Source organism: Ailuropoda melanoleuca, chromosome 9, assembly GCF_002007445.2.
Source record: "Ailuropoda melanoleuca isolate Jingjing chromosome 9, ASM200744v2, whole genome shotgun sequence".
NCBI classification, from domain to species: Eukaryota; Metazoa; Chordata; class Mammalia; order Carnivora; family Ursidae; genus Ailuropoda; species Ailuropoda melanoleuca.
The window spans coordinates 21,383,945-21,409,692 of record NC_048226.1 but is presented as its reverse complement, the minus strand read 5'-3'; the positions used below and the strand labels follow the sequence as shown (position 1 = coordinate 21,409,692).

The 25,748-nt window shown below is 44.5% G+C and overlaps 1 protein-coding gene across 1 annotated transcript in view; it reads left to right on the top strand.

Moving 5' to 3' along the window:
• OTUD7A (OTU deubiquitinase 7A) overlaps window positions 1-25,748 on the top strand; it is a 334,454-nt gene that overhangs the window by 226,715 nt on the left and 81,991 nt on the right. The window contains 2 exon segments of the mRNA XM_034668904.1: window positions 3,626-3,808; window positions 9,473-9,691. Coding sequence (XP_034524795.1) covers window positions 3,626-3,808; window positions 9,473-9,691 — 402 coding nt within the window.

The following is a 25,748-nucleotide window of genomic DNA, read 5'->3' as shown; positions in this document are numbered from 1 at the left end:
AGCCCATCCGTTGTCATGGCAAGGCCATGGTGGGCCTCTGTGCCCTTTCTGCTTATCCTGACTCTGGGTGACATCAGTTAGGACTCTTCGAGACTTGGAATGGAAAAGAAGAATGGGGAGCATGATGCATATGATCTCTGACCACCAAACCCTACTTCTAGGTCACCAGGAACCCACCCCATCCCTATCCCCTAGATTTCCTGTTTTTAGATACAACCTGTACAACCCACCAATGCCAAGCTAATCACTGAGGCCTCCCCAGTCCATGTGTCTATAAATCACCATTTACAATCCTGGTTTTCCTGAGCTGTTATCTGGGGACTTGTACAGAGTGGGAAGCATGTCTTGAGGGGCTCTGACTCTCTAAACAATTGATGAATGTGTCTGTCATCTGTCTTGTGTTCTTCCCACGTCAGCAGTCTTTCCACATGCATGGACACTGAAGTACTGACTCCTCGAAGAATTCTTTAAAATATTTGAAGGGAGCGTTTGGGAGCTAGGCTTTTGTGGACGGTGCCGCCACTCCTCCTCCCTTCCATCTTCATTCTCATTTAACATTTATTGAATCTCTCTGACTGAGTCCTGCACAATTAGAACCAGGATGCTCACTGGGTAAGAATACAGGGCAGGTGCAGAGCAAAGTGAGCGTGAGTATGAGGCAGCAATAGGAGAATGCAGAGGAGTCATGACCAAGCCAGAAAATCAGCAGTGAGAAGCCGCTGGGGAGAAAAGCAGAATGCACAGTCCTTCACCGATGGCAGGACACCTGCCTTGTCAGTGTTGTCCCAGTTGATCCTGTAACAGATGCATGCAATGGGAACACACCCATCCTGCAGGACAAGGCTGCAGCACTGGCCCACTGCAGCCACACGTAACAACTCGGGGCCTGCTCTCACACTTGGGCCAGAATGCCTTATAGTGAGAACTGTGNGGGCAGGTGCAGAGCAAAGTGAGCGTGAGTATGAGGCAGCAATAGGAGAATGCAGAGGAGTCATGACCAAGCCAGAAAATCAGCAGTGAGAAGCCGCTGGGGAGAAAAGCAGAATGCACAGTCCTTCACCGATGGCAGGACACCTGCCTTGTCAGTGTTGTCCCAGTTGATCCTGTAACAGATGCATGCAATGGGAACACACCCATCCTGCAGGACAAGGCTGCAGCACTGGCCCACTGCAGCCACACGTAACAACTCGGGGCCTGCTCTCACACTTGGGCCAGAATGCCTTATAGTGAGAACTGTGGATGGGGGGGCTCTGGGAAGGGTTGAGAACAGGCAGAAGCAGCAGGAGAGGATCTTTCCACTGGGCAGAAGAAGCACAGTGGGACGGGAGTGGGCTGGCTCCCCATAACAGTGCCCCCTCCAGCAGGATTAGGGTCCACAGCTCTGCCAGGACCAGGTTTCGTGTGCAGGGCAGCCCTGCATGAGAGATGCATTTCAGTGGAAAGAAACAGATTGGAGGGTCCACATGCAAACACTGTGATGTATCAAATGAGGAACTGCAGGTAAATGCTTTGATCAGTCTGTGCCTCACTTTCTGTTTGTGATATGCCAGAATAGTGCCTATTCCCTGTTGGAGTCTGGGGATGATGACACCCCTGGCTGCACATGGAGCTCCTCAGGTGCTCCACGTGTGCTGCTTCTCTGCTCTCCCATCCCTCTTCACAAACAGAATTCATCATGCTGATGTTACCACTAATACGTCTATATTGATATGTCTGCATTTTCTGATAGGAACTGGCATCAGGAATGCCCCTCCTCCACCTCCCCTCTCCTTGCCCTTCTTCCTCCACACAGGTTTGACCCTCCCTTGGGCATCCGCCCCCCTCACCCTGCCTTAGAGCAGGTTGCCCACTCAGGTTATCACCCCTGCTAAGGCATAATTTCCCTAAAGGCAGGGTCTTATCTTTGTCTTGAAACGTTAATCCCCATTTGATAGTCACTAACACTAAGACTTGAAAATGCCAGGTTTTGATCATGTAGGGAGTACGTGTACCCTGTGATTGTTAGTCCCATGTAAGAGCGAATGTGTTTTCTGACATTTCTGCTTAGTTTCCTTTCCCAAAATCAGCCCTGTCATTGCCCCACAGCCACGACCACCACCCTCCACTTCTGCTACTAACGATAGTCAGGCTGCATGACACCAATACTCCGTATTTATTATCACTTACAAAAACACCAGCTCCTGCTGTTTTTTCTGTTGTGTGACCCAGATAGATTAGTTTGCTTTTCTTACCCACTGAGATGGTGCAAAGATGCAACTATTGCGTCTTTGTTAGCTGACTCAGGAGGAAAAAATATGTGATTAAATTACCAGTGGCCAGGGGCGCCTGGGTGGCACAGCGGTTAAGCGTCTGCCTTCGGCTCAGGGCGTGATCCCGGCGTTATGGGATCGAGCCCCACATCAGGCTCCTCTGCTACGAGCCTGCTTCTTCCTCTGCCACTCCCCCTGCTTGTGTTCCCTCTCTCGCTGGCTGTCTCTCTCTGTCAAATAAATAAATAAAATCTTTAAAAAAAAAAAATTACCAGTGGCCATATGATGATTGATAGTATCAAGTCTGCGNTTAGTTTGCTTTTCTTACCCACTGAGATGGTGCAAAGATGCAACTATTGCGTCTTTGTTAGCTGACTCAGGAGAAAAAAATATGTGATTAAATTACCAGTGGCCATATGATGATTGATAGTATCAAGTCTGCCCTAGAAGTGGAAGGGGAAAGAAAAAGGGATGTCCCGATATATTTTATACATTCAAAACCTCATTATATTGTATATATAATATAATTCAGCATATAATTAGGTCAGTACGGTTAATTCCTGCACTTCAAAGTTAACCGGGGGAAGATAAGATTTTATTTGCTCTTTAAAATGAAAGCTAGGTTTTTAATTCCTTGTCTTTAAAAAGCTTATGGTGCCTGATGAATCGGATGCAGTGTGCAATGCCTCCGTACCTCTATTAGAAGTCCACTGACTCAGACTCAGAATTAGAGCCCCCACGGACTTCCAGCCCCCACCACAGCTCCCCCAAGTGTTGCAAAGTATCCCCTTCATCACCCCGCACCCATCTCGGTGCCCAGGGGCCCTGCTGAGAGCTGTCCCAGGCCAGGACCCCAGTCCCAACTGGCATCTCACCCAGTTCAAGGTCAGAGTTCTGAAGTCTGCCTCCCACTAAGGCTTTTACACAGAAAATGCCTTCCAAGCTGCTGCTTTACCCGCATTAATCTTAAAAAGAGAAGTAAAACTGTAAGCGAAAGACTAAAGAAAATTTGGGAATTCTTTTTATTGATTTTTTTTTTTAGTTTATGTTTTGCTTCCCTCAGAGAGTAAGCTCTACAATTTGATTTTTCAAAGGGGTGGAGGAAGGCATGATAATTAGGAATGTAATGTTTTGACATGTGTGTGCATGAATCTAAAGGTGATGAGAGTAAAAACAGTCACATATTTCAGATGGACGTCCGTCACAGGTCTGAACTTCAACTTACCCATCAAGCCATTTTACCCCTCTGAAAAACGAGCATTGCTGGTGGAAAGTTCATTAGTCAACGTGCTGATGAGGAACACTTCTTGCACAGTTTTTTTTCTTCTACAATGAGATCATTAATATTGTCATTTCCTGTCATTTTTTGTCCATAGGCAAAAACTGGGACCTGACCGCCGCTCTGAGTGACTATGAGCAGCTCCGACAGGTGCACACAGCCAACCTGCCGCATGTGTTCAACGAGGGCAGGTGCCCCAAGCAGCCAGAGCGAGAGCCGCCTCAACCCGGACACAAGGTGGAGCGGCCCTGCCTGCAGAGACAGGACGACATTGCCCAAGGTACCTTGTGAGGGGCTGAGCCCAGGAACAGCTTCCCCAGACTGCCATGGCTTGCATAGGGTAGCAGGGATGAGGGGTGGAGGGTGCAAAGAACGGCAGGGCTATCACCTCTCCTTGGCTGCAGGCAAATCGGGCTCTCCGCGCACATCAAGCTGAAATGTGCGCCACAGCTTCCGTTTCCCGCACCTCCCTCTGCCAGGGAAAAACGGGAGGAGCAGTCCAGTTCCCAGGGACCCCACGTGATTAAAGGCCGGCACTGCTCCTGCAGCCCTGGTGTCTCCAGGCCAAACACCTGTAGTCCTTTAACTTATTTCCTACGTAGCACAGTCTCCAGATGGGTGCTCATTGTCCCACAGGCTCCGTTTTCTCTATTCCTTTTCTTAATTACGGAAGTCAAATGTGTTTATCGTGATGAAAGAAACAGTACAAAATATATAAGGAGAACTTCAGATTTTTCTTCTCCACCCATCTCAGATCTCACTGATGTAATAACAAAGGATTATATCCTTGTCTGTCTCCTCCTTGCTTTCCCTGCGCTCTTTCAAAATGCATTAGGGTCGAATGCACATAATGTTTCTCAAATCACTTGTTTCACTGAACACTAAATCATGAGTAGAGTCTCACTATTTTATTCCGCAGCTACAATAATTTTTAAACCACTCCTGTATTAATGGTTATTCTGGTTTTGCTTAAGTTTTTGTTTTGTTTTGTTTTGCTTGTTTTCGATACTACTAGCAATGCTAAAATAAACAACCTTATGCCTGTGATCTTAGATACTAGTGCTTTTATTTCTATAGGTTAATGTTTCCAAAGTGGATTTGGTATGCCAGTACCTGTGTATTTTTAATTCAGTAACCTGAGGACTTTTTTCCTGGACCCATTTCTGCTTGTGATGTGTGAGATGAGGTCTCTCCCTCCACTCTCACCAGCACTGGATGTTTTTGTGATGACTTTAGATTGCTTTTCTACCGCGAAGGGTGGAAGAAGGTGTCTTATTTTAACTTTCATATTGTCCTTTGTTAGCCAGTTGGATTTCCCCTTCCGCAGAATGCCTGTTCCCATACTTTGCCCATTTTTGTATTGAATTGTTTTTCAGTTTTCTGATTAATATATAGCATTCTTTGTGATTAAGATTATGATCATATGTTTTTATATATGTGTTTGTCTTTCCCAGTGTATCATTTGCTTTATGACTTTGTTTACAGAATGGTCTGCCACACAAAATGTTTATATTAACTATGCATTCATGGCTGATGAGTGTCCTCTCTCACTTTAGAAGGGCTCCTGGAGTACAAAGTTACTGAAATATGTTCCTACATTCGTTTTAAAATTTTGTCCTCAGGTCTTTTGTTTGATTTGAAATTTTTGTAAGTAATAGGGAAGATTCTAGCCTTGCTTTCTTCTGGATCAAGAGTGAGTTACTCTAGCACATTTACTGAATAAAGCATTCTTTACCCATTGAACTAAAATGCCAACTTTGCCATATATGAAATTCCCAAATATATTTGGATCTGTTTCCAGACTGTGTCTGTCAAACCATGTGGTCACCCATCCTATTACCTTAACTCTGGTTGTTCATATACCATACTCTGTGAAGGCAACTCCTTTCACTGCTATTGTTTTCCAAAAATTTTTCATTACTTTTGGACATTTTGTTCTGCCATATAAACCTTAAGCTTGGAATTCTAGTTGGAATTGGATTGAACTGTTATTTTAAGAATAATTGGCATATTTCCCACCCAAGAACATTAACTATGCCTCTCCATTTAGTCAGATTCTAAGATTTTAGACATAGAGAAAAGCGACTTACTTTTTCCATATTTGTACTTTATGCAATAATTTACATAGATTCTCTTATAATACTAATCATTTTTTTCTAAGAGAATATCTTGGGTTTTCTAAATATATACATATGGCTGTTCTGCTCTTTTTGACTGGCAGCAATCCAACCAACCCATTATTTTATCCTCCCATTGAGGAGGCTGGAAGGACCCTCTTCTCTGCTTCCAGAGAGGTTAATGGATTCAGAGCCTAATAAATGTAACTGATACCTGCTGCTATATAATTTTTATCACATATTAGTTAAAGAAAAAAACAATAAATCTGTCACATAATTCCATTAATTGAGTTTTTTAGTAATCCTATGTTCTTTTTAAAAATTGGAAATTATAGTTTCTGAATTAGGTATATGTATCCTTTAATTGAGTTCTTGAAATCATAGTGCAGGCACTAACATGGAAAATGAATGTCTTCATACTATAAATTAGGGGTCAGCAAGCAGTGGCCTATGAGTCAATTCTGGCTACTGTCTATTTTTTAAATAAAGTTTTTATTGAAACACCCTCATGCCCATTCATTTATGAACTGACTAAGGCTCTGGCTTACAAAGCCTAAAGTACTGATAACTGACCCTTTCAGAAAAGGTTTGTGCACCTGTTTTTAAAATATCTAGGATTTGTTTTAATCATATATGATAAGATGTGCAAACATGGAAAAGAATATCGTGAAGGAAGTTATTACACTCACAGTTCCCTAAAAGCAGGACACACCATGCAGGACCACATGGGGAAGCACCAAGGTTGGTCAGGAGGCAGAAGGGACAGAGAGGAAAAACATGGGCATGAGCTTTTATTGTGATTTCCCTGGAACAGGCAAGGCAGGGTAAACAGATTTAGGATTGGCAAAATTGAATAATTTCAGGCTCTCTGGGATTTAGGAGCTATCCCTGGTTGTCTTGCACCTTGCCCTGGGGTGCAGAGAAATACTGTTTGTTGGAGTGTAAGAACCAGACAGAAGAGGTGGTTCAGAGTATGGGCTCTGGATTGGTTGGTTTGCATAAGAAAGGCATGTTCCTTTCCTCCAAGTCATTTGCTCTCAGAATTAGTTATTCCTAGTAAGGAAAGCCTCTCCCCAGTCAGGGATGCCCCAGGTGCCAGAGCATCGAGAATACAGAAGATAAGAAAATATAGTTAAAACACCTCCCCTGGCCTAAATCACAGATCAGTTTGAGTTGGTTTTGTCAATAGTTGCAAAATTCCATGCATTCTCTCACTGTGTTTTTGTTTAATATCTCTATTTCTCTGGGGCATAACTCTGAACATGGTAGTTCCTGTAAAACAATTCATTTATACCTCCAAAAGAAGGATTACTGAGCTCATGTTTAAAGAATCAGTGTGTGTGTGAGTGTGTTTGTGTGTGTGCATTTGTGTGTCTGTGTGTGATTGCATATGTGCATTCATGGAGATGGTGGTGGGGAAGTGTTAGAATTAGGAGCATATGTTTCTCATTATATGAGCTTTAACATAATTTACTTTTAGTTCAGAAAGGCTTTTTCTTTTTTTAAGATTTATTTATTTGTTTATTTGAGAGAGAGAGAGAGCAGAGGGAGGGGGAGGGAGACAGAGAGAGGGAGGGAGAGAATCCTCAAGAAAGCTCCCCACTGAGTGGGAAGCCTGACATGGTGCTCAATCCCAGGACCCTGAGATCATGACCTGAGCCAAAACCAAGTATCAGACGCTCAACTGACTGAGCCACCCAGCCCCCTCCAAAAGGGTTTTTCATTCAGACTCCAAATATTTAATATTTGGAACTGCTTAACAGCATCATATTATACTACGAAGCACAATGCTCCTAAGGTCCTAATAGCATCTCACCAATTGGCAAAGAGGTACTGAGTGATAAGCCGTAAAGGAGTATGGATGACCTTGCCCAGCAGATCCCCACTGTTGAGAGCAGCAACGTGAGTCTGCCCAGTGGACTGTGGAGTCACACAGCACCTCAGGTGTTAAAGAGCATCTGATGTCCATCTCCATCAGGTCCCAAAGGGTGAGGCAGTTCCTACTTTCCCAGATACAGAAACAGTGGTCCGTAGCAAGAGGTGAGACAGCAGCATGATTTGTGAGACCTGGAGAACATGGCAGAAGGACTCGGAGTTTCCTCTGCTCCTGCTCTCAAGACTGTGGACCAAGTGCAGGAAGCAATGGGGCCATCCCCAGTGGTAGACAAGCCAGGCCCTGTGTGTTCCATGTCTCTTCTTTCTCATGTTCCGTGTGGTTTAACTTCTCTTTGCCTTTCCTCGAAATCCAAAATAACTGGTCATCATCATGGTCTCAGAATCCAACTGAAGGTGAATCAAAACTACTCATTTTAAAATACTCTGTCTGTGGGACTCACCATTCATTTTAATGCCCAGATATTTGAGGCTTCTGAGAATTGACTTTAAACTTAAAACCAACTTACCCCAGGATCAAAAGCCTCTTGTTTTTAGTCTGCTGTAATGAAATGACTTTAATGGCATTTCTGTCCACTGCTCTTGCACGTGGGGAGGTATGAAGCCCCCGTTCTGGATGAAGACACGGGTGTGGGTCCTCTGCAAGCACAGTCTGGCAGAGGCCTACTTCAGAATGCCAGCAGCATGCACGCAGAGTGATCAGTGAACTGCCTAATCTGACGTGAAGTGGGAGTCCTCGTGACCTGAGTGGGTACACTTATGAATTTGCCACAGGGCTTAGACAGCACTCATTCAAACACCAGTCTGAATTTTGTTTTCCTGAGCAAATTGAAAGAGGACTTCTACCTTGCTAGAAGAATTCTCCATTATTGCGAATATTGATTGTAAAAAAAAAAAAAAAAAAGTCCCCCTAATACCATGTGTTTAAGAATTCTTCTATTATGGTAAATGTTAGCTGTTAAGAGCAGGGCTTAAAAAACCAAGTATCCTTTCAGAGTGCCAAGAGAACAAAGACATCCGCTTTTTTCCTGTGGCGTTGAGATCACGTGACTAACTTCCTCACGGGGCAATATCAGGTACGTCAGAGGAATTCTGCACACCTCTCACACTTCGGCTGGAAACTCCAGCCAGAGTAGACGGGCACTTTTTGAGTGTTGTGGCAGTGGCAAACTGAGACAGAAGAGAAGCAGGGACTCCTGGGTGGTTCAGTCAGTGAAGCGTCTGCCTTTAACTTAGGTCATCATCCCAGAGTCCTGGAATTGAGCCCCGCATGAGGCTCCCTGCTCAGTGGGGAGTCTGCTGCTCTTTCTGCTGCTCCCCTCTGCTTGTGCTCTCTCTCATGTGTGCACTCTCTCTCTCTCAAATAAATAAAATGTTTTTTAAAAAATAGAGAAACAAACATGATGGCTTTGTATTTTTGTATTTGGGGCATCGTCGTCATGTGGGATATGGTTATCAGGGTACCTTTAGTAAAGTAACCTCTCTTACAATACAAGCCACATGGGGAAAGCCTGAACCAATTGCTTCTTGCTTTAAGTATATAAACATGTAAAACAAAGAACAGTCTGGCTTGTGGCCTTCAGCTGAGCAGAGGGGCATCTCTGCTGGACTGAGTTAGATGTTAACTTAAGACCCAAAAAAGCAAGACTGGTGATCGTTCATGATGCTGCTGTGTCCTTATGTGGTAGACTTGGCAGCTCACCTCTTTCTGAATGGTTCCATGACTCAGAGTGAGTAAGTGCCATATGCCAGGTGGCGGTAATGTTAGCTCAGCAGGAGGGAGGCCTGCAGGAAGAGTGACAGGTGTGCCGGTGAATGTGTGTGGACACGTGTGGGAGCATATTTGTGCATGCGCGTGTGTGTGCATGCATGCTCGCAGAGCCACATGCCCACCCCACTCAGTTCCTGTGGTCGTCCTTCTCCTCTCCCTGCAGAAAAGCGACTTTCCCGGGGGATTTCCCACGCCAGCTCAGCGATTGTCTCCCTGGCCCGGTCCCACGTGGCAAGTGAGTGCAACAATGAGCAGTTCCCCCTGGAGATGCCCATCTACACGTTCCAGTTGCCAGATCTGAGCGTGTACAGCGAAGACTTCAGGAGCTTCATCGAACGGGACTTGATCGAGCAGGCGACCATGGTGGCTTTGGAGCAGGCAGGTGAGTGGCCGGCCCCAGCAGGCCCGTGTTCCCTAGCTCAGGGAGCAAGTGAGGCTGGCCTAGCTTAGATCAGTGAACAAGGGAGAGGCAAGTTGTCTGACTCAAGTGTTTTCAATGCAGACTCTAGGTACTTGCAGCAAACCCCCAGCCTGCAGACAAGCTCTGCTCCAGCCCGGTGCCAGCTGGTAGGGGTCGATGACAGTGTGGTGCTGAGACCTGTTGAGTTTTCCCTTTGTTCCCAGATCCGACCTGGCTAGGCCGGCCCCTTCTAAAGAGAACTCTCTGTGGCTTTGCCTTACTTTTCTCCTGTTTCCATCTAACCCTCCTGTGGGTGAAAGGTAAGAAAGACCATGGGCTTTGAAAATAATAGGAGACCTTGTCACTTCCTGCGGACATGAGCAAGTTATGTAACCTGAGCTTCCGTTTTCCTGAAAAGATGGGCAGTCAGGTGGCAGCCCGGGGAAGCTGTTTGAGTATGAAATGGCATGCGCCTTGTGTGGCTGTCCTCTTCTGCCCTCCCGGCCTCCAGGTTGAAGAAACACAAACCCTGACTTCACACTCCCCCTTTTTCTCAGCGTTTCTTCTGACATCCCAATGAGGAAGAGATTTGGGGAGCAAGCCAGACTTGTCTTCTTTGGAGGTCCTAAGGACAAAATAATTAGTTCAAAACTAATGTCTAAAGCAGATATAGGTTCTTCCTGAGACAGAGCAAATATCCTATCTCATAACCGTTTTCATTATATATCTTTGCAAAACCACATGTTCAGGGGCTTCTCAGGCAGCATCCAGAAGACTCTATGCCCTTGCCAGGCCCAGCATGCACCTCCCAGGGGGCCCCACCTGCCATTGTGGGTTGACAGTGCACTTGGAGTGTGCCCTCACGCAGCCAGGCCGGGGAGCAAGGCTCTCCGATTTGACTCCACTGTCAGCCCGCTCTTCCCGGCTGCTGTGGGGTGGAAACTCCACTTCCGAAGGCTTGACACATAGAAGTGCTCCTGTGTGGCACATCCCAGGGGCGGGGAGCCCCTGACTGAGCATGGCGAAGCCTCTGGCTGTTCAGGCCCGCAGCCACCTGGTGCTGCTCTGTCAGGGATTCAGGCTTGTCTCAGCTCTTCCCCAAGGCACAATTGAAAATGCCCACGCCTTTGGAGTGTTGCAGAAGACTGAAGAGAAGGATCTATAGTTGCTATGATCTTGACATTGGCAGATGGACTTGTCATTTCCTACCAATCCTGGTAGCGAAGAGGCAAACGATGAGAGGAGCTGATGGAGAAAGATACTTAGAGAGGTGTGCCTTCTAGGAGAAAAGAGTCTGAAAAAATAAATACTCCAACCACCTTCTTCCTCCAACATCCAGGCTCTGACCAGTGCCTCTCACCAGAAGAAAGGGAGAGAGCAGAGAGCCCATTACTGGGGTCGCCCTGTGGGTGCAGAGTAGGGGGAGCACAGATCTGCAAGGCAAATGGGAAGCATCCAGAAAGTTGACACTTGGGTGTTTTCACCAGATCTCAGCTTCCGTGTCTACTTGGCTTCATCCCATTTCTTGTAGAACGATCTAGGAAACATCCTCATCCATCTGCTTCAAGAAAGCACAAAATTCGTGTAGACAAACAAAGGGATGGTGGTTAGTAGGGCTTTATTGGTAATAAGTCTCAGCCTCAGGACTCGGGAGCCTCACCCTTGGCATGCTTGGTTTGAGAACAGGGTCTGCACTCCTAGTAACTCACTGGATCTGATGTTGTGACTGCAGATGACTTGTTTCCTCAGCTCCTACAAAGCTGTCAAAAGCAACCCAAAGACTGACACCCACAGCCCTGCTCTTTCTTATCCCAGGGTCACTGACTGGTCAACAATCACAAAACAATTCACCTGGGTTAGCAACAATCCTAAACCACTCACTGTGGAGGCTGGCTCTTTTAAAGATGCTTCTATGTGAATAATTCATATATGAGATTTTAAAAGAAGGAGTCATTCTACATACAGAAGGGGGAAATTGGTATAGGATAAGAAAGATAAGCGTTTTGTGAGCTAATTTCTCTCGAATGCTACCCAGCTCAGACTTAGGTCGTGACAGTGGCAGGTAGCACTGGTAATGGTGGCTGCTTCTTTGGAAGGCGGGTAGAGTCCCAGTAAAGGGTGCAGTGCCCCCTCTCTGGCACCACGATAGCCCCCCTTCCACCCTGCCATGCTTAGCAAAATCCTTTACTTCTTTGTAATGTCTTTTCTGTTATTTGTTTCCATATGTTACATACTCATTTTTATCACCTACATCTTACCTTCTGGATTAGTATTTTAAAAGGGTACTATTTTATTCCAACCATCCAGCCTTGGAAAGCACCTTTTAAGAGCCCAAACTTACCAAGAAAAGATGCTAAATTCACTAACATTGTTTCTGTCACGTGCCAAGAGGATGGAGAGAACGGGCAGCAGGGGTCCCCACCCAGCTCTGGGAAGGGACTCCATCCATGCTGCAGGAAACCTTGGGGAGGCTGCCTGGCTGCCCCCTGCTTTGGGAGCAGTGAGAGCCTGAACATTGGGACTCTGCCTAGCACAGGGAAATGAGGAACTGAAAAACAACGTAGGCATAAAGAGCAAATGTGTTCATTTCCATAGCATAGAACTGACCCCAGCCCGTTATCCATATGAATTCTCTTGACTTCTTTCTTCAACTTCCAAGCAGGGATTCTGGTGGGGACCCTGGCTCATGTCAGGCTAGCCCCAGCCTGTGCCCCACCCCATCTGGGTGATGAGTATGGCCCACTGGGTAGGGGGAGTATTCTTTCCCACCCAGGCTTTGCTCCTGTTGTTACTTTCAGGAGCCACCATTAATGTCCATGGGTAAGATGGAGCTCTTCCATGAAATAGTGATTTGAGAAAGCCACTTAGTATTGCCAGATTTAAAGTATAGATTCCTCCTTGAAGTAATTTAATGCTCAGGATTGTTGTGGATAAGCTGTTGGTATATGTGTGTGCACATATACTATATACATGGAAGATTGACATAGATGTCCAAAAATAACCACTTGTTTGAGGCATAATTCTAGCTGTCTTGGGAAGGAAATATCTCGGTCACAGGGTCTCGGGGTGGGGGGTGGGCTTTCCCTGCCCTTAGGACTCTACAGGAACCTGGGGTTCATGTGGTCCCGAAAATTGGGAATAAATTGACCTTCATTCAGTTAGTTTTGCCCCTGGTCCATTATAAGGGCTTGGCTCTGCTCTCTCAGTGCCTGGTAAGGCATGGGGCAGCCCATCTATTTGAGGGGCCTCTATGTCGAGTGGGGTGCCAGTCTTCACCTCCCACAGAACCCACAGTGCCATTCTCCCAGGCCTTCAATCCCTGCAGGGTACAACCTACTCCCTCCCACCCCATGACAATCTCAAGGGCAACAAAAGGACAGGTATTCAGTACATACGAGCGCTGACCTGAGAGATGAAGGAAAAATGCCTTTCATTCTTTAATGATTACCTGCCATGGAAAATACAAGAAACCATAAATTTCTCCATCGGGTTATCTTGCTTCATTTATGTGTAAGAAGACTCCGAGATCACAGGTCTCTAGGTCTGAGAAGTAACCACTGTTGTCTGTTCCAGACGCCCGCCACTGTGGGCAAGATGGTGTGCGGTGCCTCAGCGGGTATGTGAACCCAAAGGGCAGAGGCGTGTCTGTGTAATAGAGTAGATACTGCATACCTGAGAAATTGAAATACAGATGTCAAAAAATATTGAGGGACCCCTTTGACTTGTGGTGTTGAGTCTTGGCTCCACAGAAGGGTGATCAGATTGAAGCAGATCTGCCAGAGAAGTGGTAAGATGTGCAGATGTTTCGAAGGCTTCGGAGTCAGCCCAATCTAGCTGCATCCCAGGTCAGCTGGGGGAACTTGGCCAAGTTACTTGGCCTTCTTGAGCCTCACTTTCTCACATTTAGAGCCAGAGATGTGTGAGAGATGCCAAACCAAGACCAGTTCACCCAACACAACCCTGTGCTCCCACGAAACAGCCCATTGCAGGTGCTGGGGCCATGACTACACCACACAGGTGAAATTCCCGTGCTCGAAGACATTAAATTCTAGTGGGGAAGAAAGAAAAATGTGAAGTGAGGCAGTGAGAACAGTAAGGGAAGGGAAGGGGTAAGAAGCAAGGTAGAGGGTATGAGGAGAAGGGAGGGAGACTAAGGCAAGCCTCTGGAGGGCAGGGAAGAGGGAGAGATAGAGACATCTGCTCTGGTGTTCCCAGCAGAGGGGGTTTGGCCTCGAAGACTTTCACACTACATAAGGAAGGTGGGGCACAGGAGCAGATGGAGTGGAGGCTGGAGGAGTTGGAAAGGAAGGGAGGAGAATGGTAGCTAAGGGCCCAGGGAGCCATTGTAAGCCTTGGGGCTTAACTGTAGGTCAGATGTGCAGTCCAGGGAGGATTTTGAGCAGGGGAGTGACATGTTTAGATTTGCATTTGATGCATTCTGGTGCTCTGCTGAGAACGGAGTCTAAGGGGGCAAGAGAAGAAGCAGGAAGAGCAAGGAAGAGGTAGCTGCTTTACAGGGGAGGAGGGTAGCCAGCGCCCTGGGGGTAGCAGTGGAAGTCACGAGAAGAAGCTAGATACTGAAGCAGGATCTGCTTTGAAGGTGGACCCACGAGACTTGCTGATGGACTGGATGGGGGCCATGGCTGAAAGAGCTGAGTCAAGCATGACCCCAACAATGTAGCCCTTCCTTAGCACGTGGGTAGATGACAGTGCTGTGGGGGGATGCAGACCCCTAGGGGAGGGGCAGGTTTGGGGGGCAATGGATGGGCCAGGAGGGGCAGACTAGGTCAGAGATCCTGGTGTGACTTGTGACATTACTTTCCAGTTGAACATGAGAGTCTGGAGGTCAGGAAAGGCCTGGGTTAAGGATATAGATGCGGACTTAGTGTGAGAAGAAATCCCTGGGAAGGAAGTGAGCTTTCATAGCAAGCTCCCACCATGCCCCCAGCACAGCTCTGCTCTGTGTTGAATACCAAGTGGATGAGGAGGTCTGGAGCTGGACAGAAACGCTAGGGAGACAGACCCTGGGCAAAACATTGCAGTCCCGTGGGAGGACTTGTAGAAGCACAGGCAAGGCCCAGAGAAGGGGGATCAGTGACCTTGGGTGGGCGGGGTCGCTCTGTAAGGACAGTGGTGTTAAAAGGAATCACAGGGTCACGTTCAGGGCAAGATGTACTCATCTTTCTCCTAGAGACTTGTCACGTTTTGTTTTCTTCGTGGGTGATGAGAAAAATGACATCTTATTTTAAACTGTGGTAACCATCTGTTACAAAGCTCGAGTTAATTGGTCCCATTATCGTGTATGAATCAGGAACATTGCTTGGAAAAGGCAGAATGAGTGACTAACCGCTCCTCACCCGTAATACCACCAGCCTCCCTCGACAGAGTTCACCTGCCATTGTCTTCTCTGCAGGCACACACGTTTTGTGGGGCTTTTTCTATTCACAGTGCCCGTTCCCACGTTTGTGGGTCTGTCTTCTGTTCTTAAGTGAAGTTATTGTGTGAAGAGATTGAATGTCCGCTCTGTCAAAGCTAAAAATAGGAACTTTGTGACATGTTCCCAATCACACTGCTTATGTGAAGATCGCCTTAATCGTGGGCATCCCAACCTGGGTCTGGCTGGAGATGTTAGAATAACACGGAGCTGTTTTTGGTTCTCCAGAAGCTGGAAGGCACTGATATTTATCATAGCTGGGTCATCCTCCCAGGGTGGTCACATCAAACTGACAGTCCTAGGAATGCTTTCAACTGTGTGAGAGTCTTGACTTCTGGAAGCAACTGAAACCAAACCATTAAACCTTGGCTTCCATCCCCCTAGCCACATACTAAGTTTTGTCATGATTCGGTTACCTTCCAAGTGTGACTAACTATGTGGGCTACAGTGAGATTTAGAAAATGATCCATTCCCCAGAAGAAATTTGAATGAAGGGAAGATGCCCCATTTCAGAGGGCATTAATTTGCAGAACCAGGAAAATTACTTCTAGGTGTACGTGGTTCCTTCTAGATGAAAGATAATCTCCAGATGTGCAAGATTCCTTCCAGAGGGAAGATGACTTCTGGCTGTGTTGGTGAATTGACACACCCCCGAGGCTCCTCTCCTGGGGTCAGAGTCCAGGAATGCCCCACGAAGAGGTGGAAAGCCGCCCACCCCCCCACATACTCCACCCCAGAGAGCAAAGCTGCTTGGGATCTCACACGAACCAGATTCTGCTCATCGAGCATGACTTCACGGTGTGCCCCATTTGAGATGGGTGAGGAGTTCATGGGCTGAATCACAATTTGTTTTAAGTTCTTGAGGACAACAAGATACCTAACACACATGCTGGTTTCCAAAGCACCTTCTCCCTGGCTTAGGAGCAACATTAATGACCAATCCTATGACATACTTTCTAGCAAGTGAACATGGTGGCATACAGGAAGACAGGGAGGTAAGAATGAGAATCCGGGCAAGAACATTATCTAATTTGTATAAAATGAGCACATTTTCAGGTAGCATTCCCACCCCCTGAAACATCAGGTACGTTCCCTGTTTTATATAAGGCCTCAGGTTGCTGAGAATGTTGGAAAGCTTTTAATAATTGGGGAGAGATGGCACTATCTAGATTGGATTCATGAGGTGAACAGGAAAAAAAGAAGAAGAAATCAATCTTCTGGAGGTTCTGGAGGGTGAGAATGGAATCCTACCAAAGGGGTTTCTTAAAAGCTATAGAGTCTGTCTCCCCACCTCTGGGCCCGGCACCTCACCTGGCCTGCTGTGACAGGCTCAGTGTTGTGCATATAAAGCAGTGCCACTGTCTCCCTCAGGATCAGAAGGTCATGCTTTCTTTAGGTCATTCTGCTCCTTCTCCTCCCAGCACAGGGGAGCCTGGGGCTGCCAGGACCGCACCTCCAGGGTCATTCCAGAGCATGTTCAATCCCCCTATGCCCCAGATCCACACAGAGGAGATGTGGTCCTGCCCTCCAGGGCTCGGAGGCCAGAGAGGAGAGATACCTGCGAGAGAGAACCCGAATGACACGGATGGCATGAGATGAAATGCATAAGGTGACCTGAGGACAAGGATTAAGCATGCCTGGGGACAGGGGGGCAAGGTGTTCCCTGTGCTGGGGGCTAACGTCTTCAGGACCAAGGGGCAGTGACCTGCTATTGGGACAACAGCAGCAGATGAAGTATGAACAGAAAGCCTGCTGGTGCAGGTTCCCAAAAGGCTACACGTCTTGAAGAAGGAGAGAAGGTTTAGAAGTGCCCCTAAGAGCAGGGACATGCCAGGCCCCAGGCAGTGAGAGTTATAAGAAGAAAGGGTTCCTAGAGGAAGCAACACACCTCCACCTGCCCACCAGTCTCCCCCAGTTTTCTAGACATCTTAAAGAAGTGCCAAAGTGGAATTGAGCCAAAGGGACTTTTTTGGCCATGCATGCTTCAGGCTTCTTGAGACTAAGAAACAGTCAGACGAGGTGAAGATTGGGCTCCCCCAATGTCCTGTCCAGGATGGGTCTCTGGCAAGCTGTACCCATCTTCCTGCCCTGTCTTTGGTGTGCACATGCTCCCAGCCCTGGGCTGAAGTGTTCTCAGCTTTCCTTGTGACTTAAGGTGTTTGTCCATGCATGCTCCCCTTAGCACTGTGTGCTCACAGATGAGCAAGTGTGTCCTAGACACCTTCTAAACTCTTCGGACATGGGAACATGAAACAGATAGACGCATTCCTATTTGAATGTCCTCTGGCTAAAGGATGCTGTACCCATTTTCTGTTGCTGCATAGCAAATCACCACAGGTTTAACAGCTACAAATGTATTGTCCCGCAGTTTCTGTGGATCAGCAGTGTGTACCTGTTAGCTGCGTCCTCTGCTCAGGGCCCCTCAAGCCTGAAATCCAGTTGTCAGGGGCTGTCTTGAGCTGGAGGCCCAACTAGGGAGACATCTACTTCTGAATGCCTCCTCAGGTTGTTGTCAGAATTCAGTTCTTTGCGGCAGCACCTGGGTGGCTCACTTGGCTGAGCGTCTGACTGTTGATTTCACCTCAGGGTCATGATCTCAGGCTTGTGGGATGGATCCCCTCGTCCAGCTCTGCATTCTGTGGGGAGTCTGCCTGCTTGAGATTCTCTCTCCCTCTGCCCCTCCCCCACCTCTCTAAAATAAATAAATAAAATCTAAAAAAAAATCAGTTCTTTGCAGCTAAGTAACTGAGGTTCTAGCTTGCTTGATAGCTCTTGGTAGGGGAAACTCTGGGCAAATAGAGATGGCTCTAGACCTAGGTGCTTGCCACATGGCCTTCTTCATAACATGCCAGGTTACTTCTTCAAAACCAGCAAGAGGATCTCTCTCTTCTCTCCCTTCCTCGCTCTTCCCCTCTCCTCTTCTCTCTCCTCTCTCTGACTTCCTGCTTCTCTGACCACCAAATCTTTTTTTAAAGTGGTCACCTCATTAGGTGGACCTTTCAGGTCAATTGAAAAGTCAACTAATTACCTCTGCAAAAACCCTCACGTTGCCAGGAAATATAACCTAATCATGGGGGTAGCATCCCTCCCACACTCAAGGGGAGGGGATCCCCCCAGAAGGAGGGTATCTTGGGGTCACCTTAGAAGTCTGCTTACCACAGATGCAATGTTGTTATTTGCATTTTGACGATTCCCCTATGCTTAAAGTTCCAGAATGGGAGCTTAAATCATGTAGAATAGATTATGGTCAAAGGAATTTTCCCAACCTTCTCATGTGTCATCATTAGCCACTTCACTTGGATCAGTGGTATATCTGGGTTGAATCCCATTCTTGATGGTTTCAGATCTAAAACAGCATGTTTTTGAGACCTCTGAGGAAACCAGGCCTTCTTACTGGGCTCTCTTGAAAGATGTGGTCATCTGGAGTGGGGTTGGGATAAGCTCTACGATACTGTGCTTTTGATAATAATAGCCATCACGTATTTGCATAGCTTCTACTGTGTGCTAGGTGCGGTATTGGTATTAATCACCTCCACATCTCCCATCAGCTGCTCATATGATTTTCATTCCAAATAATAATTGCATGATTTCTTTCTTGCAATTTGCAAGGACATGAATGGAGCTTGAGTGTATTATGCTAAGTGAAATAAGTTAGAGAAAGACAAATACCATATGATTTCACTCATATGTGGAATTTAAGAAACAAAACAAATGAAAATAGGGGAAAGGGAAAAAATTGAGGGAAGCAAACCATAAAAGACTCTTAACAATAGAGAACAAACTGAGGGTTGATGGAGGGAGGTGGGTTGGGGATGGATTAAGTAAGTGATGGATATTAAGGAGTGCACTTGTTGTATTGAGCATTGGGTGTTATATGTAAGTGATGTATCACTAAATTCTACTCCTGAAATTAATATTACACTACATGTTAACTAACTAGAAGTGAAAAAAAGGAAAAGAAAATAATAATTATTATAATAATAATAATTATAATAAATGCATGATTTCTTGATTTCCTGAAAAGAGTAAATCACTAGTACCAGAGAAAATCTCCAAGGGATTACTCTCTGAGAGGCCAAATACGAAGTAAGCAACAAAGTCACTCAGTCATAGAGAGACATATTGCTGATGGCATTGAGCAGAAACAACGGACAAGGAGGCAAAGTGAAGGAGGACCCAAAAATTACAACAGTCCCCAATCTTTGCATCAAATCCTCCTCATTCTGATGTGTGGTAACTGATCCTAGAGTCTCATAATATGTAGTGATCAATGAATCTCATGTGATATACCTAGTGAGCAGATCTCATACAATCAAAAAATATTCATTATCACTATTGTATGATCACTGTTCTCATTTTTATTTGTGTGTGAGGAAAAAGAAAGCACCAAAAGGGATTACATTTGGTAATCCAGATATTCGAAGTAAAAAGAAAGTGAGGGGGGTGTCCAAAGAATGGTTAGAAAATAGAACTTTCATGACTTAAAAAGTGGTAAAATAAAATTAATGGTGGCTAGATCTATAAGATGCCAGTTTATCAATAACTCTGTAGAAATAGGAAAAATGTGATGTTGAAGTATGTTTTAGTGGCAGTATGTATTAGTGGTTTTATGACTTAGTCTTATTTTTATTGACTTTATAGTCTTATGTTTATTGAAGCTTCCTCTTCAATAGTTGAGAAACACTCTTGCACTTCATGGGGAAAATAATGTGGAATGGAAATATTTACAATTTGGGATTTTCCAAGGATCTTTCATCCAGCAAGCACCAGCTCTCAGGAATGTCACCCCCTGGACCTTTACTTTTGCCTTCAAAATGTCTTCTCCAGTGCCAGTGGCTTCCAGCTTTCTCTCTCTTGTGATAGTCTCCAGAGCTAGGCTCAACACCCTTTCATTTTTTTTAACTCCTTGTTGAAACATAACACACATATAGAAAAGTGTCAAAACAGTTGAGTGCAGAACAGAACACATTCTACAACAAGGACCCCTGTCAAGAAATTCAGGTCAAGAAAACAGACTTCAAACAGCATAGATTTATTTGGCCTCTATGTGAACTTTATATAAATGGAATCATGAAAGGGTTAAGTTCTGGATTCATTCACTTACTATTAAGCTTGTGAGAATCAATCGTATTATTAAGGGTAATTATAGTTTATTCTATCTGTTATTGCAATGTAGACATATACTACAAATTATTTATCCATTATGTTGTTGATGGACATTTGGTTTCTTAGACCAGGCTGTCATAACAAAATACCAGAAACTACATGGCTTAAACAATAGAAATTTATTTTGTCACAATTCTAAAAGTCTTAGATCAACCTGCCAGACAATTCAGTTTTTGATGAGGACTCTCTGGCTCGTAGGCAGCTGCCCCTGGCTGTGTCCTCATGTGACCTTTCCTCAGTACCTATGTACAGGGATAGAGAGAATAAGCTGTCTGGTGTCTCTTATAAGGACATTAATCCTTTCACATCAGGGCCACAAACTTATGACTTCATTTAACTTTCATTTCTTCCTCAGAGGCCCCATCTCTAAATACTGCTAGGGTTTAGGCCTTCAACATATGAATTTTTGGGGGGATACAAACATTCAGTCCAAAACATTGGTTGTCTCCAGTATTTTATTATAAACAGTACCACTGTGAACATTCTTATACATGTTTTTGGTGAACACATGTATATATTTCTTCAGATATGTACTAGGAGTGGTACTGCTGGGTCATGGGATTTTACATATGTTTAGCTTTATAAAAATTTTCAGTGAATGTACCAATTTGCTCTTCTGTCTAGAGTTCTGGTTGCTCCAAGTTGTTTGTCTTTTCATTTTAGTCATTGATGTTAATGCTCACTAGTTTTGAATGTCTACAGGATCTATGATGATGCCTCCTTTTTCATTTCCAATGTTGATACTTAGTAATTTCCTTTTATTTTCATTAATAATGTTGCTAGGGACTTCCAAATTGTACTAATCTATTCAAAGAATCTATTTTGGCCTCTGTTGGCTTTTTTATTTTACATTTATTTCCTGTTTCATTAATCTCTGCTCTTTATTTTTTTTCTTTCATCTTCTTCCTTTGTGTTAGATATGTTACTCTTTCTTCTGGCTTCATAAGATGGAAGCTTATGCCATTACATTTTCTTTGGCAGTGTGCTATATAATGCTACACATCTCGGGGCACCTGGGTGGCACAGCGGTTAAGCGTATGCCTTCAGCTCAGGGCATGATCCCAGTGTTATGGGATTGAGCTCCACATCAGGCTCCTCCGCTATGAGCCTGCTTCTTCCTCTCCCACTCCCCCTGCTTGTGTTCCCTCTCTCGCTGGTTGTCTCTATCTCTGTCAAATAAATAAATAAAATCTTTTTTAAAAAATGCCACACATCTCTAAAACCATGTGTTTCTCTATGCAGTGTTTTAGCTGAATAATAGTTTTTGATAGTTTATTTATCATTCAATTTAAAACATTTTGTAATTTCTCTTGCAATTTTTTTTCTTTGATTCATAGACTATTTAAAAGTATATTGCTTAATTCTAAGAAAATACAGGATTTTTTTAGTGTTTTTTTCCTACCTTACTTCTAAAGTCAGAGATTATACAATGAATGATTTCAGACATTTAAATTTTGTTGAGACTTGCTTTATGAACGAGCATATGATAAAGTGTGGAAAATATTCCCTATGAACTTGAAAAAAAATTGTGTTCTTCCCTTCTCAGATATAGTGTTTTATATGTGTTAATTTTTTTAAGATTTTTATTTATTTACTTACTTACTTATTTGAGAGAGACAGAGAGAGCACGAGTGGGGGGACGAGCAGAGGGAGAGGGACTAGCAGACCCCATGCTAAGCACAGAACCCAAGCAGGGCTCAATCCCAGGACCCCAAGATCGTGACCTGCGCTGAAACCAAGAGTTGGATGCTTAACCAACTGAGCCACCCAGGCACCTGAGCCACCCAGGCACCCCTTACATGTGTTAATTGTATTGATTTTGTTGATTTTTGTTCGGATGTTCTCTATCTTTAACTGAGCTTTTGTCCTCTTGTTCTACTGTTGAAAGAGGTGTATTAAAGGCTGCCTTGTGATTGTGGGTTTCTTCATGTCTCATTTAATTCTATCAACTTTTGTTTTACATACATTGAAGCTATGTTATTACAGATTTAGACTTGTTATTCCATGCTAGCATTGTATGATTTTAGTTTGTTTTAATGTGCAGGTCAGATAGCAATGAATTCTCTACTTTTGTTGGCCTGAAAATGCCATTATTTACCATTCATGTCTGAGGGATATTTCTAGGCTTTGCCAGTCACATAAGGTCTCTATCACATATTTATTCTCTCTCTCCTCATCTCCCCACACATACTCCTCCCTCCTTCTCTCCCTCTAAGACTCTCTCTCTTTCCCTCTGTCACACACACACACACACACACACACACACACACACCCCTTTAAAATACGTGAAAGTCATTCTTCATTTTCAGGCCACACAAAAATAGACCACTGGCCAGATTTGATCTACAGGCCAAAGTTTACTAACTCCTGATCTATATTACTGTCTTCTACTTTGGATTTATTTACTGTTTCTTTCCTAACTTCTTGAGATGAATACTTAAGTCATTAATTCTTAACCTTTCTTCTTTTCTATTATAAGCAGTTAAGGTTATTAATTTTCCTCAGATTACTATTTTAGCCACATTCCATGAGTTTTAAAATGTATTTTTGTTACAATAAAGTTTAAAAATATTCTTATTTATATTTTGATTTATTCTTTGACTCATAAATTGTTGGAGGTGTTTTTAAATTTCTAAGTATGTGGAAAGTACATTAAATATTTCTAGTTACTTTTTTAAATAATATTTTTATTATATTATGTTAGTCACCATACAGTACATGCCTGGTTTTTGATGTAAAGTTCAATGATTCATTAGTTGCATATAACACCCAGTGCACCATGGAATACATGCCCTCCTTACTACCCACTACCCATCACCAGCCTATCCCATTCCCCCACCCCCCACCCTTCTGAAGCCCTCAGTTTGTTTCCCAGAATCCATAGTCTCTCATGGTTCATTCCTCCTTCTGTTTACCCCCCCTTCATTCTTCCATTCNTCTTTATCCCTTTCTTCCCCTACCGATCATCCTAGTTCTTATGTTCCATAGATGAGAGAAATCATATGATAATTGTCTTTCTCTGCTTGACTGATTTCACTTAGCATTCTCTCCTCCAGTGCCGTCCATGTTGCAGCAAATGTTGAGAAATCATTCTTTTTTATAGCTGAGTAACNGTTGCAGCAAATGTTGAGAATTCGTTCTTTCTGATAGCTGAGTAATATTCCATTGTATATATGGACCACAGCTTCTTAATCCAGTCATCTGTTGAAGGGCATCTTATTACTGATTTCTACCTTAATTGCTTTATCATCAGAGAGCATGATCTATATGACTTGAAATTTATTGAGACTTTGTTGAGACTTTTTGCTTTATGGACCAGAATATGATCTTTTTGTCTTTTTAATGTTCCATGTCTGCTTGAAAATAACATAGTCTTCTATTGTGGGCTGCATGGTTTTGTATATGTACATCTGGTCATTTATTGTGTTTTTCAAGTTTATATATTTATTTCTTACTGGATCTCTTAATTACTAAGAGAGATGCATGAGAATTTCCCATTGTGATTGTGCATTTGTTCATATCTCTTTTTATTTTTATGGATTTTTAAATCAAGTAAAGTCTGTGTTATTAAATACAACAACTAAAGTTATGTCTTCCTCATGAACTGAGCTGCTAGACGTTATAAAGAGAGACTATTTAACTCTAGTAATGTTTTCTTGCCTTTCAGTTTGTTTTATCTGTTACCCTAGCTTTCTTTAGGTTAAAATTGACCTGATGCACCATTTGCCATACTTTTACTTTTAGTACTTTTGTATCCCCATGTTTTAGATGTGTCTTTTGTAAATGGAATGTAGTCAATTTATTCTCAAAATCATTTTAACAACTTTTGTCTTTAACCTGCGCATTTATTTNGTTGTGACTTGCTGCTCTGTATCACTCTTGGGGCCTTTTTACCTTTATAGAGCCCCCCTTAATATCTCCTGTAGGGCTGGTTTCGTGGTTACGAAATTGGTTAATGATTGGCGATTTTGGAACGTCTTTATTTCTCCATCAATTCTGAATGACAGCTTTGCTGGATAAAGGATCCTTGGCTGCATGTTTTTCTCTGAAAGAGCTTTAAAAATGCCCCCCCAAGCCTTTCTCTCATTCCAGGTCTCTGTAGACAGGTCTGACGTAATCCTGATACCTTTGCCTTGGTACGTGAGAAATTTCTTTGCCCTGGCCGCTTTCAATACTGTATCCTTGGATCTAATATTTGCGAATTGCACTATGACATGCCGTGGCGTAGGTTTGTCCTGGTTGAGCTTGGATGGGGTCCTCTCTGCCTCTTGGACACGAATGCTTGTTTCCCTTGCTAGATTAGGGAAGTTTTCAGCTACAATTTGTTCAAATATCTCTTCTAGACCTCTGTTTTTCTCCACCCCTTCAGGGATGCCGATGATTCTGACATTGGATCGTTTCATAGAGTCAGTAATCTCCCGTAATCTACATTCGTGGGCGTGGATTTTTTTAAGACCAGCTTCTATTTTCGTTTTTTCTTCTACTAACCCATCCTCCAATTCGCTAACGCGTTCCTCTGCCTCGGTGACCCTGGCCGTCAGAGCCTCTAGTTTTGACTGCATTTGGCTCATAGAATTTTTAATTTCTGCCAGATTCACTCTCATTTCCGCCCTTAGAGATTCTATATTCTCATTAACATTTTCGTTAATACTTTTTTCAAGTCTACACATCATCTTGACCATTGTTACTCTGAATTCCATTTCTGATAATTTGGTTACATCCATATCCATTATTTCTGTGGCAGAGGCCACAGACTCATTGTCTTGTTTTGCTGGGGGGGACTTCTCCTTCTTGTCATTCTGATGAGGAGAGGTTGTGGGGTTGTCCAGAGCCCAAATTATTGACTGGGACCCAGGCAGTGCCCCTTGTTTTATAGGGACCTTAGGGATGTGGGCTTCTTAATTTTTCAGCCTGCCTTCTGGTCGAGGGGCCTGCCGCACGGATACTCAGGCAACCCTGTTTGCGTAGAGTCTCTGTGTCCCCTGTGAGGGGGGATGGGGATGGGCACGCTGTGAGCCGGTATTTCCAGGCTTTTGTTCTCTGGCGGCTTTCCCTGGCGGTTTGCTGTGCCTCTTCTGAGAGTCAGAGCAGCAGTGGCCGAATCTCAGCCTCTGTCTCAGAACGGAGGGATTGCAGACCGTTCTCCACTGATGTTCTGGCCACCTTAACTCTGTTACTGTTGGTGCTGCTCAACCCTGCAGTGTCCCGGGATGTGCGCCCCACACCCGGCATCCCAGCCCTCACCTCCAGGGCCGGCGCCTCTCTCTCCTTTGTGTTTCTAACACCGCCAGCTGCCAGCCACCCCGTGTGTGCTCCCGGAGCTCCCAGTCTCAGTCTGGTTCCAGTGAGCACACCGGAGTTTCGTTTCAGTCTGGTGGCGCGCGCTCCCGGCTCACGGTCTCAGTCTGCTGTCTCGCGGTGCTGTCCTCGAGTCCGCCT